The 18,286-nt window shown below is 40.1% G+C and overlaps 3 protein-coding genes across 5 annotated transcripts in view; all 3 read left to right on the plus strand.

Annotated features, from left to right (window-relative positions):
* Positions 1 to 6,777, plus strand: part of LOC106741764 (DE-cadherin) — a 156,497-nt gene extending 149,720 nt beyond the window's left edge. For 2 of the 3 annotated variants that reach the window (XM_014614068.1, XM_014614070.1), the window contains one exon: positions 16 to 6,777. In XM_014614068.1, coding sequence (XP_014469554.1) covers positions 16 to 158 — 143 coding nt within the window. In that variant the 3' untranslated portion in view covers positions 159 to 6,777. The remainder of the gene's footprint in view (positions 1 to 15) is intronic. The other variant, XM_014614069.1, reaches the window with a different exon arrangement.
* Positions 6,778 to 7,365: 588 nt separating this feature from the next.
* LOC106741765 (adipokinetic prohormone type 3) lies at positions 7,366 to 10,142 on the plus strand. Its single transcript, XM_014614071.1, has 3 exons — positions 7,366 to 8,398; positions 9,656 to 9,851; positions 9,989 to 10,142. Coding segments are annotated over exons 1-3 (243 nt in total). The 5' UTR covers positions 7,366 to 8,396; the 3' UTR covers positions 10,034 to 10,142.
* Positions 10,143 to 11,994: 1,852 nt separating this feature from the next.
* On the plus strand, positions 11,995 to 18,278 carry LOC106741730 (dentin sialophosphoprotein-like; the record flags this gene model as incomplete). Its single annotated transcript, XM_014614007.1, has 4 exons — positions 11,995 to 12,084; positions 12,202 to 12,508; positions 13,068 to 13,132; positions 13,190 to 18,278. Coding segments are annotated over exons 1-4 (5,551 nt in total), but the record flags the coding sequence as incomplete, so codon positions are not given.
* Positions 18,279 to 18,286: the final 8 nt, after the last annotated feature.

The following is an 18,286-nucleotide window of genomic DNA, read 5'->3' on the forward strand; positions in this document are numbered from 1 at the left end:
TTTCTCCCTCCGCAGGTACTGACGACGGAGATCTCAAGTTCAATTATCTGTCTAATTTTGGACCAAGATTCAGAAAATTGGCAGATATGTACGGAGAAGAGCCCAGCGACGAGGATAGCGACGGTGTGGGCGAGCGGGAAAGCGAAAGTTGGTGTTGAGTTTTCTTAGCTGGAAACTCGGCACATGTAAAATTTTTAACGAGAGTAAGATATATTCCAATTCGTTCGTTTTTTCCGATTGATTTCCAAATATTGTCGGGTTCGTTACACAAGAAATCGCACATCGGAACGTAGCCGATGGTCCATTGAGAGAATTTCTCTCAAGAATAAACTCTTCATCGGCCACGGTTTATTTCTCAAGAATAAATTCTTTCATTGGTCATCATTGCGTCCCAATATCCGACTGCGATGTACGACTTATTCTTCTGCAAAGGGCCGTCTGCAATAATCGTAAAGTATGCGGCAAGATACAAGCAGGAAACCGATTGACTAACCACAGTCGATTATTCTTGGACTGTAAAAATCCAATTGGTCAATGGGTCAGTCGACAAAGTGTTAGGCCGTTTACATAATAATATAACATCTATAACTGCGGGGTTATTCGGTCTATATTCCCGTGTCTTTCATTTCATCGCTCGGTTCTTATTGTTGTAATTTCTTAAATTGCGAAATGTCACAATCATGATCGAAAAGTGAATTCAGACTTTTATGTCCGGAAGGGGAGAAGAAAGAGAAGGAAAAGAAATATACGCGTCATCGTGCAAGATGTCGATTGTCTCCAACAACAGCTCGTCTGAGTACGGGAATGCGGTATAATCCAGAACCGTTTTGAATATTCGTGTTTCGCGCAACGTACGATGAACGTACTATTCTCTCTTGTCCCACTTGTGCGCACGTATCGCTTCTGACGTAAAAGTATAATATAAATGTAACCGTCTTATCGACACGAGATATAAAAATTCATTTTGAGGATCGATACGAGATTACACGTCATTTCTGCAAGCAAAGAGAATACTGGCTTAGTTCGTGTATTGTCAGTCACTTGCGATTAATCTGAAACTTCAGTAACGGTCTGTCAATAAGTCACACTCGCATAATAACACAACACACCGCGTCGATCGACTCGCATACTGTAAAACTCCTTCGCCTGTTCCTTCGTAGCGGCGGAGTTGGCGTACGTCACATCGACTAGCGGCGAATGAGACCACGCGTGTAGTTTTAACTACAATGAAGCCTCGTTTCCCTCTTCTCGATAGCGTAAATTGAGGCTGCGGAAACGGGCCTGCGTCAAATCTCTGCGGCACGTATATTCGTACTTATAGTTATGTGGACCGCATGAGCTGAAGTGAAACCTGCGTGCGTCTCCTGGAAATCGGGAACGGGTCGTGTGTGAACAGGTGTTAACAATCGCGTCTATTGCAGTATTGTAAGGTTCGTTAAGGGCCATTTACAATAGCCGTAAGATATGCGACGCAAGTAGTAAGCACCATTGACCAATTGGATTTCTACACTCCGAGAATAATCGGCTGTGGGTTAGTCAATCAGCTTCCTGCTTGTATCTTACTGCATACTTGGCGATTATTATAAACGGTCTTTTACAGAAAAATAACTCGTATATCGGCGTAGGATATCGGGACCGCAGCCAATGAGAGAGCTTATTCTTGAGAAATAAATTCTCTAATTGGACCATCAGCTACGTTCCAACATACGATTTATTGTTTAACAGGCCTAACAATATTTGGAAATCAATCGAAAAGAACAAACGAATTGGGATACGTAGTCGGAAATCGATTTTTCTTATCACTGGTTATTCACTGATTACTGTATACACACACACACACATACACACACACATACAAAGCTGCTTAGAAAAGCTTTTGGAAATTTTGTTATGGTTTTCCAAAATAAAACACACGGACAGTTTTCGCACGAGCGAAACCAGATCTATTTAATGCTCATTTTATCATATTTTAAGCATCTCATGCTGTCGCAGACATTTCGCCCGTGTACATAACCCAGATAACGCGGATGATTGGCAGTATAATATCATTAACAATTTCGTGTCGCTCCGCGTTATTAACACGGGGAAAAAAATAAGTTTGCTTGTGTCAACGTGACGAGACGAAGCGAAGCGGACGCGTTTTGGTTGAGGGAAAAAAAATTTCTAGCTGTAAAAACCGAATTTGATTCGTAAGGAACGGATGTTCCGTTTTTTCCGACATAAAACGCGCTTGGTTCTCTTCATCGTCACGGCAATTCAATCAATCTTCTTTCTCAAACGTCTAGATTTATTGCACGTCGATAAAGTCGACGAAGTATTAAGCGCATTCTTCGTTCGTTCATTCACCAAGATTATTGGAACTAGAGAAAGAGGTACTGTTTATTTTGTTAATGTTTCTTTTTTCTTTTTAACATTATACATAATAGTAACGAAATGCTATGTGACTGACTTTAGAACTCGCCGGCAAGGGAAACCTTAGTAACTTTGTAAAGTCGCGCGTTCATGGCTGCCAGGTTCAAGAGACGTTTTCCTACGACCACTCGCTTATACACACACATACATACACACACATATTCCATTATCATTTTTAATAATAAATGTGTACATTCCAATAGCAAGAGCAGCTGCAGCGCAGCAATGCCACTTTGAGTTCATTTGAAGCTACAAACGCTCTGGGTGCACTTGAAGAAAGACTATGATTGATCTGTACGGCGCTTCGAAGCGTTTGCAGCGTCAGGTGGATCCTATCCTTAGTAAGCATCGTTGACGCGTCGCAGTTTAACAAAGCAACGGTCTATAACGAGAGTAATAATTCGTAATATTCGATTGCTGATCTGTGTTCTTGAGTTTGGCAATCATCGAGTTACGAGGTTTCCGGACTATTTTTTATACATTATATAAATATATAAATATACATATAAAAAGATATATATATACATAGATAGACAGAGAGAGAGAGAGAGAGAGAGAGAGAGAGAGAGAGAGAGAGAGCGCAAGCGAATTATAAAAGAAAAACGAGTGATCAGTGTAGTGGATCGTGAAAGGACAACACTTCTTAACAGGAATTTAGAGGGATTATCGCAGGAATAAAGGAACTGAATGGGAGAATAGTGCGCGCGTCACTTTTCTATTTAATTTATAATATATAGTATTTTAATAATTCAGCGTATGTATGGATGAGAGAGAGAGAGAGAGAGAGAGAGAGAGAGAGAGAGAGAGAGAGATATGCAAGACGTACGGTGTGTCACGAGTGCGTATGCACATCCGACGTCCGTGTGCATTAACGGACGGACACGGTCCGTGTAAGTGTGTACTGTAATCGCGTGCGTAATATTGTTATATTCGATATACGTTCCCGCAAACGCATATACATATATACATATATCCTTTATACGTGTATATTTCTCTCGCGAGAATCGCAAGAGTTAGGAAGTTCTCTCGTCGCAAGTTTGTCCGTAATGTTCCGCCAGTAGGATTTTATCTCGCTCTAAGCAGCACATCCGTGCTTGCAGACGAAAGAAAAAAAAAAAGAAACAACCGACGCATGAAGATCGAGTGCCATAGCGCGCCTCGGACGTTCGATCCTCTCTCTCCATTTTCTCATTTCGCGAGTAACGATTAACAGTTAATTCCTACCGACAATTCCTACCGACATAGGACATCAGCACACATTCGCGCGACCCGCAAGTAACTCCGGGACGACAAACCGCGTTAATACACACGTACGTACTTAAAACGTTTGCAATCAAATGTTCCCTCGTCACGGAAGTATTTGCCTGTGTCCGTCGTCGGTCAGCGACGACCACTTTATTAAAACTTTATTAAACCGTCAGCATTCTCGCCGTAGCGTCTTCATGAGGTTAATAAGTATTTATACGTGTATGCGAACACCACACATACACACCGATGCTCTTACTTTTAAGCTCCTTATACACAGACCGGCGTAACAGCGCATTATAATTAGGGTTACTAGTATTTTTTAAGCGTATAAAATACATTTGTTCCGGGATATCAACGGATGAAGTTGTTAACAGTGACGGGCGACTGCCTTGTCACGTCGTCTTCTTGGAGTAATCAATAAATAATAAATTGATAATGCGTGCGATTGGAAAATCCTAAGAACCTAACCGCATGACATATTGAGGCTGTTATGTCGGTTTGTCTGCATTTGGTTTCGACACGGTTCAGACACCTTTCTTCGATGCGATTTAAAACAGAGCCGGTGGCACGATGGGAGAACTTAGTTTCTGGAAATTGATCGGAAACAAATTCCCTCGGTGGTGGACCATCGGCCGCACTTCAAACCGCATTGAGAGAAAAGGTAAAACCGTATCGGAAGCAAGTGTGCGATAAAGTTAACGATGACATATGTATTGTCTGCGAGTGGTTACGTTGAGGTGTTACCGCAGATCGAGATACGTTCCTCGGTTATTCGTGCTGCTTGAGACTCGCCATTTTTTATAACTCGTCGACGATGAAGTACTGACGATTGTTGAGTGCGTAACGTTTCGATACTTATTATATAGTAATAAGACGAGCGATTTAATATCCATCGATATTTCATATGTGAGATATCCGAGATCACGTTCAACAAATAATTCGCGTTAGTGATGAACTTTCAATAATTCCTCGGCCGTACGAAGAGAACTGTGCATAAGTAACCGAGGGATGTTCAGATCACGTTCCTCCACGCGTAAATGCGTATGAAATTCGATCTTGTTTTTAAACATCTGACGCGTAAGAGAACGATGTTTAAATGGAAACGCTGAGGAATGAGATCAAATGTGTTTCAAATAGCATTAATATGGACCCATACAGTTTGCTTTTTCTCTCTCCCGAACCTTGTGAATACATCCAAAATGTAACATCTACAATATAATCAAAACTTTCTCAAGAGAATTTCCAACCTTCTTACGAATACTTCTTAATATAACACTATCAGAGGAAAAAAATTTAGAAATATATCAATACATATCTCTCCATGTGCTGCTTATGTGTTGATCTGTATTGTGTTTTCTACTGATAGTCTTCTCTGTGCATCGTTGCTGTTATATTTGCAAAAGTAGAGAAGGATAAAATATTCGATATTCGATTCTCGAATATGTATATTTTGTGAAATCCCGTAGCGTTCCATATTGATATCGTTTGATATTGATCTTCGAATTTGATCTCATCCCTAATGACATCGTCGTACTCTGATACCGCACTGTTAATCATTGAAACGAAACTCAACGTACCGCGCAGTCTTAATACATATCGCGAAGATCGACGCAGATGTATGACGATGCAGCTACACGATAAGAAAGACAGCTTAGGCGGAAGCGTGTGATCTCAAGAATTAAGCAGCGGATTCTTGGTTGGGCGTTCCTCCGTATGAATGTCTACCTACGAGCTACTTAGACGCTTGCCATTGAACAACGATTAGGAGAGAAATCAAGTTGATACAGTGACAGAGACCTAATCATTTAGCTAGAAACAAGAACTAACTATTCCCATTGAAATTTAATTTCCGCGCATCTTCGCGCAAATTGTTCTTATCTTTTCCCCCTTTATCTCTTCTTTTTTTATTAAGACAGACATTTCTGGCAAGCGTGGCGAAAAGACGTTATATCAATACAAAGTCTGTATGATAAAGTTTGTACGTGTGCAGGATGCTTCAGAATCACAGGTGAAAGATGTAACTGGCCGGTGGAGAGAAAAAATTGCGAAAGCAAACAAAGAGATTTTTACGTGCATAGGTGCGTAAAATAATCGTCTTCGGGATATTCAGCTTCTTACTTTACTTACCTTTTTAGCTACGCTCTTCACATTCATGTTTACACGTATGTATATTTATTATTGAACGTGTGCACCACGACTTGTTTGTTTGCTCTCGTAAATTACATTAACCTCTCAGTTGAATCTTGTAATTTTGAAGTGTCCCGCGCATATAAAGATATGTATGTATAGAATAACTGTAATAGGTTTTAATCCCCTGTCAATTGGGCGTAATGTACAACAGCTAACAATAACATCGCTCGACTTTTCCTTTATCATTTCTTTATCATCAATATAAGATTAGCTCTTACATAGGAACATAAGAAATTGCCGCGCGAAGAAATGTTGTTTTTTTTCCTTTTTAACTTATTCATTCGTTAGAAGAAACCTCCTCTTGCCCGCGTTAACTCCGAATTCGTATAAATCATTGATATTCATCTTGTGACACTGTAAAGAAAACGTTCACGCAATCCTCATCAATTTTCATACACCTGTAATCGCCGTTTCTCTAGTGTCCACGAGAAATGACGAATCGCTCATTTCCGTCGCGATAGGGTCGTAAAGTGTAAAGAGGTTCGTAAATGCTGTTGATAAATGTTTATTGAACACTGCCTTTAAGTGATAGAGAAAGATCAATTCTTCGACGCGCGATCTTAACAATTAAATCTTAACCGGATCTTGACGTATTACCGCACTCGAATAAAGAAAATGAAAGGAGATAGGATGTGAAGGGGAAAAAAAAAAGAACGTAAACCATAAACAGAGAGACAGAGACGCAGATATAACTAGATACGAAAATATACATATTATATACACGCGCATAAATGTATGCGCGCGCGTATACACAGGCTTGTACATTATCTAGCGAAGTAAGACTTCTATTGCGTACCATTTAATATGTGATAATCGACGGCAACGCATATGAGCGCACCATTATCCTTTACCTTCGATCCACCCTTAGCTCGACAACGTTAAGTGTAATTTCTTTTTTTGTAGCAATAAATTCGAATATACACGATACACGGTCCCGTCTTGATTGCCTCGTCCGCGCGGCACGCGCAGTACGAAGAAGTGCGAGTCTTTTTTCTTCTTTCCAGGAAACGCCGGCCCTCAATTGCGACACTTCGCGCGAATTTAATATGCCGAGTCAGATATGTAATATCGTTGATTGGCAAAAGTGGTGGTCTGTGAGGCTTCGCGTCCTGCTGGGTCCTTCGTTAGCGAATTGGGTGGAAGCCTTTCGCTATCCACGGTCCCACGCATCAATTTCATTTGGCGATACATCGTCGTAGGTGACGCAACAAACGCCGAAGTTCAGACCTCCCTTCCCTCGAACGTAATTGCCGCTGTGACGCACGTCGCGCGATAAAAATTTTCAATTTTTCCTTTTATTTCTCTCTCTCTCTCTCTCTCTCTCTCTCTTTCTCTACCACTTTCACGGTAAATCAAGATACATCTCGAAGATGATAATTTTATTTTCTTCCACGTTTCCATTGGTAGCATTAAAACATGAAATACCACTTGTTTATCTGGAAATGTTTTTTCCGTCGTTTGCACAGGTGCAAATAAGTTGTATTTGAATAATTTTTACCGCAACGAGATATCTGATATTTATTTTGCTCTCATCAACGACATTTTGAGGTATCGTCGCTGTTCATTTTCGTTGCTTTTGAAACCTTGGTTGATCTTATTTAGGAGCAACACGTGTTTATGTGATTCCAAACACGTGACGCGAAAGACGATATAAATACTGCGCTTAACTTGCGTTCCATAATTACGCGCGTTGCTAATTGCATCGGTGAAACGAACATTCCGGTGCGAACTAATTCGAAAAGGGATATTAGTATTTTTGGATAATACAAAACAATATCTCTTCCTTACTTATAAATAACGTACTTACAAATTAATCTTTTGTTTAATATTTAAGAATAAATAACGCGCTAGCTGTAGACAATTTTTTTCTAATAAAGATCGGTGCAAAATGATTTAAGTTATGTTTCTGATTTCTTTCTCATCATATAGAAAACCGTTATTTTCGCGACTGCACCGTCAATTACAGGACACTCTATATTTAAGAAGCGATCACAGATAAAGAGGCCGCATTCTGAACGCATAGGGAACACTAAGTATGCCCTTTTAATTTCGAGTCCCGTTTTTATTACAAGAGCGTCACGTATAACGTTGCTTCAGCTTGAGAATTAGAAAGATATAGTCAGCGTTCGACACACGTCCAAAATAAGACCTCTGTTCGATGTACGATAATTACGGTATATATTGTGCAAAAGAACGCGACGACGGTCACAATTATTATTTGAAATTACGGAAAGACGCGAGGCGCAGTCCGATCGCGGCATTCTCGGTCGATCTCGGTTCCTCGTTTGTACTGAAAACACACAATCCGCCTACGAGTGGCTCGCGAGGCGAAGGATTGTTAACGTCGGCGCAGAACGTTCATCCCTCTAGGATAACGATTGCATCTATCAGGGATGTTGTAACGCGCGCGCGTGAGGGGTCGGTAATATATAAAAACAGCGGCCACGTCTTGGAGCTGTCGTCCTGAGCGAGATCCTCGGTACATCGCATTGTTTCGCGCGTTACAATAAGTCACTCTACAGTAGTTCACGCGAAAGTGTGTTATCATGTGAGTTCCTACTTCCCTTCGTTAACCCGTGGATACATAGAGAAAGATTAATATAAGTAATAATTTGAGATTCATGTTCTCATATGTAATCAAGACTATATAATATTATATACAAATAAAACTAGCTTATACATACATGAAAGAATTCTATGTAGTTCCATAAAAAATATCGTACTCTTGTTACTCAAAAGTAGTTTGTATGAGTTGAACGAGAGAAAAATATCGGATACACAGTAAAAATTGTTATGTTAAATTTAACATATTTCACATGTCCCAAACGGACCGCTCAAATTTTTGTGTTAATTTAACACATTTTAACATAACGCACGGGTATGTTAAAAATTGGGCCCAAAAATTTTAACAAATTTTAGTACAAGTTCAAAATGTTTTTACTATATAGAAAATATCTTCTCTTAAAAACTCTGATACGATTCTTAATTTGAAGATATTGTTTTTCTTATCCAATTTTTCCCTCAATCAAAATTTTTTTCTCTCAATTCATGAAAATTATTTTTGCTTATTTATAAGAATATAAGTCTTGAATCAATATTAAGTTTTTTCTGTACGCAGCGCAATCATCTACTCTGATCTATTATTCCGTTAAAAACAATATTTCGCGTGAAAGATAATCAACTCGTTCGCGATATTCGCGGTGAACAATGTGCAATTTTTGGCCGAACAACTTCGACACGCGGAATAACGTCCGAAACGAATTTGCACTGCGGAGTCACTTTCATTTGAATCGGCTGCGTGCGCGGAATTTCGCGAATTGATTGGGAAAACTTATTAAAGAATCTGTCGCTATTTAATACATAAAATAAATAAAAAAAGATAAAAATACTCTGTCCGCATGCAAAGTCGCCCGTGCATTTATTAAGTTATTAACGCAAACGAATTCCCGGTTACGTCACATCATTACGCATTTCTGACGCTTGTTTGTGAAATGTGGTTTTCTGCCACATGCGGGATTATTTTACATTTCACATGTTATTTTATTTTACATGTGCGCGCGTTATCTCGCCCGGTATTAATTACGGCACCGGGTGCAATGAAAGGCATTACGTACAATGTCGGAAATACTTGTATAAATATTCAAGAACACGTTGTCACGCTGGGAAAGCAACAAGTCGCAAGTGCGCTCATTAATTGGTATTTGCACAGTTAACGTTTCCACACACGCACACACATGCCGACGAATCTCTGTCACCTTTAACAACTTCTTCATCGCGGCTGTAACAGCTTTCTTTCTTCTTTCAGGTTCCGTAAGGCGCCAGTGAGCTTACTCGTCGTAGCGTTCCTGTTTTGCTTGATCCTCGTGTCGAGTGCCGAAGCTCAGTTAAATTTCTCCACCGAGTGGGGCAAGAGGAGCCAAAATGTACGAATGAAAACGGACTGTCCGTCGCGCAGCACCTCGTCCCTGGAACAATTGTTGAAGCTGTACACGTTCATTCAGGTGCGCGCGACGCGCGAAACGTATAAATGAAATATTCCCGTCTCATCTCGATGTAACGTCTCTCGTCGGTCGGTATCACAACCGGGGATACATTGAACGCCCGCACTGATCATTCGCGATTTCGCTGTCATTTGCAGGTGGAGGCGCAGAGGATCCTGGATTGTCAGAACTTGAGCAAATGAAAGCAAGCGGACCGTCACGTTCCTTCATCGAACGGACATCCCGCCGGACCTATTCGCCAGACGAGACCACAGAAAATGATATTATTTGAATAAACGTGATGCAACGCAACGCCGTGTCTCTTGATTTTTTTTCATCCTGAGGACCTTAGCAGAATGGCCGACTTATCGGTTTAAGACAATGTCTCAGGCCTTGAGTGTTTGTCTTTAAAGTAACGCACAATGATTGCGTCTCGCGTCTTGGGTTAGACTGAAATGCCGTTTTGCTTGTGATTGGTGACAAATCGTTGTATAATAAAAAAAAAAGTAAAACAAATGATAATTTTTGGATCAAGATTGAGGGCATAAAACATTGTCTTGAAATTGTAAGTCAATCGTTCCGCTCAGGTCCTAACGACAAAGCGACAAAGCGCACACGCAACTAACGTGTCGCGAATGTTAACACGACAGCGTTTCACTCGTTTAAAGAACGTTCCTCCGCTAAAAAAAGAAGGCGCGATAATTTCCATCTGCTTGCTTGTGTATGCTTTATACACAATACTTAATTGTAGCATGCGCTAATATTGAGGCAAGTGGTGAACAGCATTGAAAGTGGCCACCCGAAGCTGGCCGGCCGAAAGTTTATCCGTCACAAATTATCTAGAAGAAGTGTTACGCGTTACTGCGATGAATGTACATTGACAAAAAAATGTAGTTGATTCAACAAAATTTTGCTTAAATGAACACAATGTTTTCAAGCGCTATTGTTTGGTCCACTGAACTAATTAATTATATATATAATTTCTGTAATGAGTTGTGAGTTGATTCAACGATTGCGACTTGGTCAATTGTATAATGTTGCGCCAACGAGTAATTTGTTCAATGGACATAATATTTCTTTGAACATTTTTCTGAACGAAGGTGACCGCCAATTTTGCACATCCAACCGCTTTTTTCTCAGTGTAGTCTGCAAAATAAAAGGATAATCATTTGCTGTGCGATCCGAGGGTGGATCGATGATATAAACGTGTCGACGATCAGCAAAACCTCTAGTTTTTGCCCCTCTTCTTCGTTCTTTAAAAATGAAGCTAAAAGCAGCACGATGAGGAGTCCGATCATTTTTCACGTTTGACGTGGTCGTGTCGTTGGTGCTGTTCTTGTCGCGTTCCGCGATTTTGTTCCATGTTGTTTTATAACGTCAGAATCAAAAGATGTACGGTCACAGTCACATTCGACGCTCGAGTTTTAATGGCAACTTTGACGACTGAGTACATACAGATTTCGCTTTCGAGTGCGCTCAGGTAGAAAAAAATCGAGCGAAATTTGTTGTTGATTTATCGACATTATGCATGTGCCTCGTGTCAACGATCATACACACATATATATATATGAAAAAGCGGCTACACGCGCGGCATAATTTCAGTGCCACGTCTTTTCGGAATCTCGCAGGATATAGACTGGATCGCGAATTTTCGGATTGTCCTCTGGCCCCGTTCGAAATCTCGCTGTTATGCGAGAATCAAGAAATCGATACTGAGGTATCCCTTTCCAGTCAATTTCGATTAGTCACGGTGAAAAGTTTTCTCGCAGTAATTTCCTCTCTTTCCCGCTGTCACACAGTCGGATAATTAAAGGTCGCAGCACATTCTGTCTCGTTGAGTTTCGCAACGCATCTTGTATTCATTGAGAAAAATTGTCTCCTCAGAGAATTACTGAAAACGAGTTCTCATGTTAGACGTCCGACGGAACGTCTGCGAAACTTCTCGAGGAAAAATGTGCAACATCACTTAACTGTGTGTGTGTGTGTGTGTGTTTGCTTTGTGATATTATCGCGAGACTAGTATATTCCAAAGATTAATGTTTGATTTTTGCAAAAGACACGATCCACAAGACGATAATGAAATCTCTCTCTGTCATGTACGGAGTATGAAACTTTATAACACGAAAATATTGCCACGCTTCCAGATAAACCAGATTTCCACAAAATGTGGAAGATCATCGGTCTTCTAATCGTATCTTTAGCTCTTTCTCACGACGCTCTTAGTTACCAGCTTCACGACGTCAGCGATGGTAAGAATTTGACATACTTTTGCTTTCGGAAAAAATAGTGATGTACGAATTATATTCCTACAAACGACAACGATCGACACGAAGTTGCACCTTGTATCATTGCGCATTACATTTGCCGTTTCACAGAGCATGACGAGATTTTCCAATTGTTGGATATAAACTATCATCGACAAGGCCGGCAACCACAACAGCGCTCCGAGCATCCGTTTAAATGTGTAAAACCTGGCTTCTACCCCGATCCGCGCGACTGCAGATTGTATTATGAGTGCGTGAAATTGGGACATGAACGTAACAATTTCAAGAGACTCGTTCACAAATGTGATTTCGGCAAAGTTTTCTCATACAAAAGCGGCAATACCTGTGTGCAACCTCGGCAAAGTGGGAGAGTGGAGTGCGGCAGCTATTCGCAGCAAATGCAGCGAGAACCAGGTAATTTATAATCCAGGATTTGTCAACGATATATTAGGTAAAACGAGCATCATGGGAGGGCAGAGAGTAACCGAGATACCGAATGATGAGAAGGACATGTCGCGCATGACGGGGTCCAAACATCGAAGAGAAACTGTAGAACAGAAATCTCAGAATGGGATGATGGAATCGAATCCGCCCGAAATGTCGTACGAGGAATATTCGTATGAAGAGAACACATTAAACATAAAACAATATCGGCACAGATAATATAAACTTTGAAAAATATAATATAAAATAAAACTATGGTATGAAAAAAAAAACAAAATAAAAGTAATTGACAACTGATTAAAATTAATTTTTAGACATTCCCAAATGCCAAGAATAATTTTAATATTATTTCTGTATGTATCAATAAAAGAAAATGTAAAAGAGTAATATATCTCATTTTAGGCAGAGATGATCGAAACCCAAATGGGCGGAATAAAAAACCACACTGGGATACATTAGGTATAGACTATTTAATACAAAAGCAATGTACGGAATCATAACAAGAAATTGTATAAAAATTTAATTGCAGGAGAAGAATCTAACAATCCGCAATATCCTAAGAAACATAAACCAGAACACGGAAATAAGGAAAAACAAAACAAAGAGGAAAAGCCATATAAAAAACACAAAAATCGAAAAAACGAATCAAAGAGCAGTAGCGATAGTTGTAGTAGCAGTAGCAGTAGTAGTAGTAGCAGCGAAGAACATCGTATCAAAAGATCAAAGCCGACAACGAAGAAGCAAAGCACCAATGAAGTAGAAGGTACAACACGGGCATTCACTACAGATGGAGACTTTATCCCGATAATACCATCATTACCTGATGAAAAACAATCGATCGAAGAAAGTTCACAAAGCGATAGTAGTTCTAGTGAAGGATCAGAGAGTAGCGAAAGCAAAGAAATCAATGAGAAAAAACAAGATCGTCCAAAAAATAAGCATTCCGGAAATAAAGAAAACAACAAGAATAAATCAAAAAATTCGCATCAATCTAAAGAACGCAAAAAGAAACACGGAAATAAAGAAAAACACAATAAAAAAGATAGGCCAGATAAAAAACACAAAGATCGTAAAGACAAATCAAAGAGCAGCAGCAGTAGCAGTAGTAGTAGTAGCAGCGAAGAACATCGTACTAAAAGACCAAAGCGGACAACAAAAAAACAAAGCTCCAATGAAGTAGAAGATACGACACAGGCATTCACTACAGACGGAGACTTCATCCCGACAATACCATCATTACCTGATGAAAAACAATCAATCGAAGAAAGTTCACAAAGCGATAGTAGTTCAGAAAGCGATAGTAGTTCTAATGAAGGATCAGAGAGTAGCGAAAGCAAAGAAATCAATGGGAAAAAACCAGATCGTCCAAAAAAGAAGCATTCCGGAAGTAAGGAAAACAACAAGCATAAACCTAAAAATTCGCATCAATCTAAGGAACGCAAAAAGGGGCACGGAAGTAAAGAAAAACACAATAAAAAAGATAAGCAAGATAAAGAACATAAAAATAAGTCGGATAAAAAACACAAAAATCGTAAAGACGAATCAAAGAGCAGCAGCAGTAGCAGTAGTAGTAGTAGCAGCGAAGAACATCGTACTAAAAGACCAAAGCGGACAACAAAAAAACAAAGCTCCAATGAAGTAGAAGATACGACACAGGCATTCACTACAGACGGAGACTTCATCCCGACAATACCATCATTACCTGATGAAAAACAATCAATCGAAGAAAGGTCACAAAGGGATAGTAGTTCACAAAGCGATAGTAGTTCTAGTGAAGGATTAGGGAGTAGCGAAAGCAAGGAAATGGACGGGAAAAAACCGAAAGATAAAAAAGGTGACAAAAGTAAGGAGAAGCACAATAAAAAAGATAAACCAGATAAAGAACACAAAGATCATAGCAAAAACTCAAAGAACAGTAGCAGTAGTAGCAGCAGCGAGGAGCATTGGACTAAAAGACCAAAGCCAACAACGAAGAAAGACAGCAGCAATGAAGTAGAAGATACGACACAGGCATTCACTACAGACGGAGACTTCATCCCGACAATACCATCATTGCCTGATGAAAAACAATCAATCGAAGAAAGTTCACAAAGCGATAGTAGTTCAGAAAGCGATAGTAGTTCTAGTGAAGGATCAGAGAGTAGCGAAAGCAAAGAAATCAATGGGAAAAAACCAGATCGTCCAAAAAAGAAGCATTCCGGAAGTAAGGAAAACAACAAGCATAAACCTAAAAATTCGCATCAATCTAAGGAACGCAAAAAGGAACACGAAAGTAAAGAAAAACATAATAAAAAAGATAAGCAAGATAAAGAACATAAAAATAAGTCAGATAAAGAACACAAAAATCGTAAAGACGAATCAAAGAGCAGCAGCAGTAGTAGTAGTAGCAGCAGCGAAGAACATCGTACCAAAAGACCAAAGCGGACGACGAAGAAACAAAGCAGCAATGAAGTAGAGGCTACGACACAGGCATTCGCTACAGACGGAGACTTCATCCCGACAATACCATCATTGTCTGATGAAAAACGATCAATCGATGAAAGTTCACAAAGCGATAGTAGCTCACGAAGCGATAGTAATTCTAGTGAAGGATCAGAGAGTAGCGAAAGCAAAGAAATCAATGGAAAAAAACCAAATCTTCCAAAAAAGAAGCATTCCGGAAGTAATGAAAGCAACGAGCATAAATCTAAAAATTCGCATCAATCTAAGGAACGCAAAAAGGGGCACGGAAGTAAAGAAAAACACAATAAAAAAGATAAGCCAGATGAAAAACACAAAGATAAGCCAGATAAAAAAAACAAAGATAAGCCAGATAAAAAACATAAAGATCGTAAAGACGACTCAAAGAGCAGTAGCAGCAGCAGTAGTAGTAGCAGCAGCGAAGAACATCATACCAAAAGACCAAAGCCAACAACGAAGAAACAAAGCAGCAATGAAGTAGAAGGTACGACACAGGCATTCACTACAGACGGAGACTTCATCCCGACAATACCATCATTACCTGATGAAAAACAATCAATCGAAGAAAGGTCACAAAGGGATAGTAGTTCACAAAGCGATAGTAGTTCTAGTGAAGGATCAGGGAGTAGCGAAAGCAAGGAAATGGACGGGAAAAAACCGAAAGATAAAAAAGGTGACAAAAGTAAGGAGAAGCACAATAAAAAAGATAAACCAGATAAAGAACACAAAGATCATAGCAAAAACTCAAAGAACAGTAGCAGTAGTAGCAGCAGCGAGGAGCATCGGACTAAAAGACCAAAGCCAACAACGAAGAAAGACAACAGCAATGAAGTAGAAGGTACGACATCGGCAATTACTACAGAAAAAGACTTTGTTCCGACAACACCCACAATACCCAATGAGACACTCACTACTACAGAAAAACCAAAAGGCGGAGAAAGTGATGAATCTGAAAGTACTAATCCACAAGCTTCCAAGGAAGAAATTCAAAACGATGAAAATGGCCATTCTGAGGTGACTACGCCGCATATGCCAACCACAGAACACTCTGAAAACGAAGAAAAGGTTGAAACAACAAAATGCACCTCACCTGGTTTCTTTCCAGATCTAAATGATTGCATGAAATATTATAGATGCGTTGATATGGGGAACAATAGATATCAAAAATATGAATTTGTATGTCCGCCTGGTACTCTGTGGGATCAAGATATGCTAACGTGTAATTATTTGACACATATCAAACGGTTATCATGCAAAAATCAGGACACAAATCCTTCAGAACAAAGTACTGTAACCAAAAATCAAGAAGATACAACTATTCCGTACAATCCCACTCAAGGAGGTGAAAGTAAAGAAACTGGTGATTCCAAAATAACTACACCTCATATTTCCAAGGAAGGAAGTGATAGCAATGAGAATGGACAATCTGAAAAGATTACGCCGAAGGTACCATCCGAAGGAAATAGCGAAGAACATGGAGAGATTGAAACTACATCAACAGATAGTTCACAGAATGAAAATCAAAGTCGCGAAAGGAGCGAAGCGGAAGGAAGCACGCCGTTAGCGCCATCCAAGGAGATTACTGACAGCAATGAAAGCTCTGAGATTAAAATAACAACTCCGCATGTTTCCAAACAAGAAGTTGGTAGCAAAGAAATCGAAGATTCTAAAAAAACAACGCCGCAGGTACTACCCAAGGAAAGTTCTGAAAGTAAGGAAAGTTCCGAGACTGAAATCACCACACTACGTAATTCCAACGAAGAAAGTCGAGAGAAGAATCCCGAAAGGGGTGAGTCGCAAGTGACAACAACGCAAGTACCAACTAAACCCACTGATGAAAGCAGAATAATAATGGACAGTCAAGCCAAATGTAGTTCTGAAGGATATTTCCCAGATAATAAAAATTGCAAGAAATATTATAAGTGCGAGAAAGTAGGATCGCAATCATTCAAAAAACATACATTAATATGTCCTAAGGGAACACTTTGGGATCTAGACGTATCAATGTGCAATCCTGCCGAATCTGTAAAACGGTCATGCAAAAATAAGGAAATTGATAATTCCAAAGAATCCAAAGAAATCGGTGACAAGGAAAAGAAAACTACCCCACATGAATCTAATCAAGAAAATGGAGAATCAAAAGTGACTACGCCGCAAGTACCAACTAAAGGAAGCTCTGAAAACAAAGGAAGTTCCGAGACTGAAATCACAACACCAAGTAATGCAACGGAAGAAGGTCAAAACCGCGAAAAAGGCGAATCGCAAGAGAGCACGCCACAAGTGCCATCCAGGGAGAGCATCGAGAGCAACGAAAGCTCTGAGTCTGAAATAAAAACTCCGCATGCTTCGAAGGAAGAAGGAGGTAATCAAGAAAGTGGGGAATCTGGAAAAACTACGCCAAAGGTACCACATAAAGGAAGCTCTGAAAACAACGGAAGTTCCGAGACTAAAACCACAACACCAAGTAATGCAACGGAAGAAGGTCAAAACCGCGAAAGTAGCGAATCGCAAGGCAGCACACCACAAGTGCCATCCAGGGAGAGCATCGAGAGCAACGAAAGCTCTGACTCTGAAATAACAATTCCGCATGCTTCGAACGAAGAAGGTGGTAAGAAAGAAAGTAAGGAATCTGGAAAAACTACGCCAAAGGTACCACCTAAAGAAAGCTCTGAAAACAAAGGAAGTTCCGAAACTGAAACTACAACACCAAATAATGCAACGGAAGAAGGCCAAAACCGCGAAAGTGGCGAATCGCAAGCCAGCACACCACAAGTGCCATCCAGGGAGAGCATCGAGAGCAACGAAAGCTCTGAGTCAGAAATAAAACCTCCGCATGCTTCGGACGAAGAAGCTGGTAACAAAGAAAGTGAAGAATCTGGAAAAACTACGCCAAAAGTACCACCTAAAGGAAGCTATGAAAACAAGGGAAGTTCCGAGAATGAAATCACAACACCAAGTAATTCAACGGAAGAAGGTCAAAACCACGAAAGTAACGAATCGCAAGCGAGCACCCCACAAGTGCCATCCAGGGAGAGCATCGAGAGCAACGAAAGCTCTGAGTCTGAAATAACAATTCCGCATGCTTCGAACGAAGAAGGTGGTAAGAAAGAAAGTGAGGAATCTGGAAAAACTACGCCAAAAATACCACCTAAAGAAAGCTCTGAAAACAAGGGAAGTTCCGAGATTGAAATAACAACACCAAGTAATTCAACAGAAGAAGGTCAAAACCACGAAAGTAACGAATCGCAAGGGAGCACCCCACAAGTGCCATCCAGGGAGAGCATCGAG

Source organism: Dinoponera quadriceps, unplaced genomic scaffold (assembly GCF_001313825.1).
Source record: "Dinoponera quadriceps isolate SergipeBrazil2010 unplaced genomic scaffold, ASM131382v1 scaffold587, whole genome shotgun sequence".
NCBI classification, from domain to species: Eukaryota; Metazoa; Arthropoda; class Insecta; order Hymenoptera; family Formicidae; genus Dinoponera; species Dinoponera quadriceps.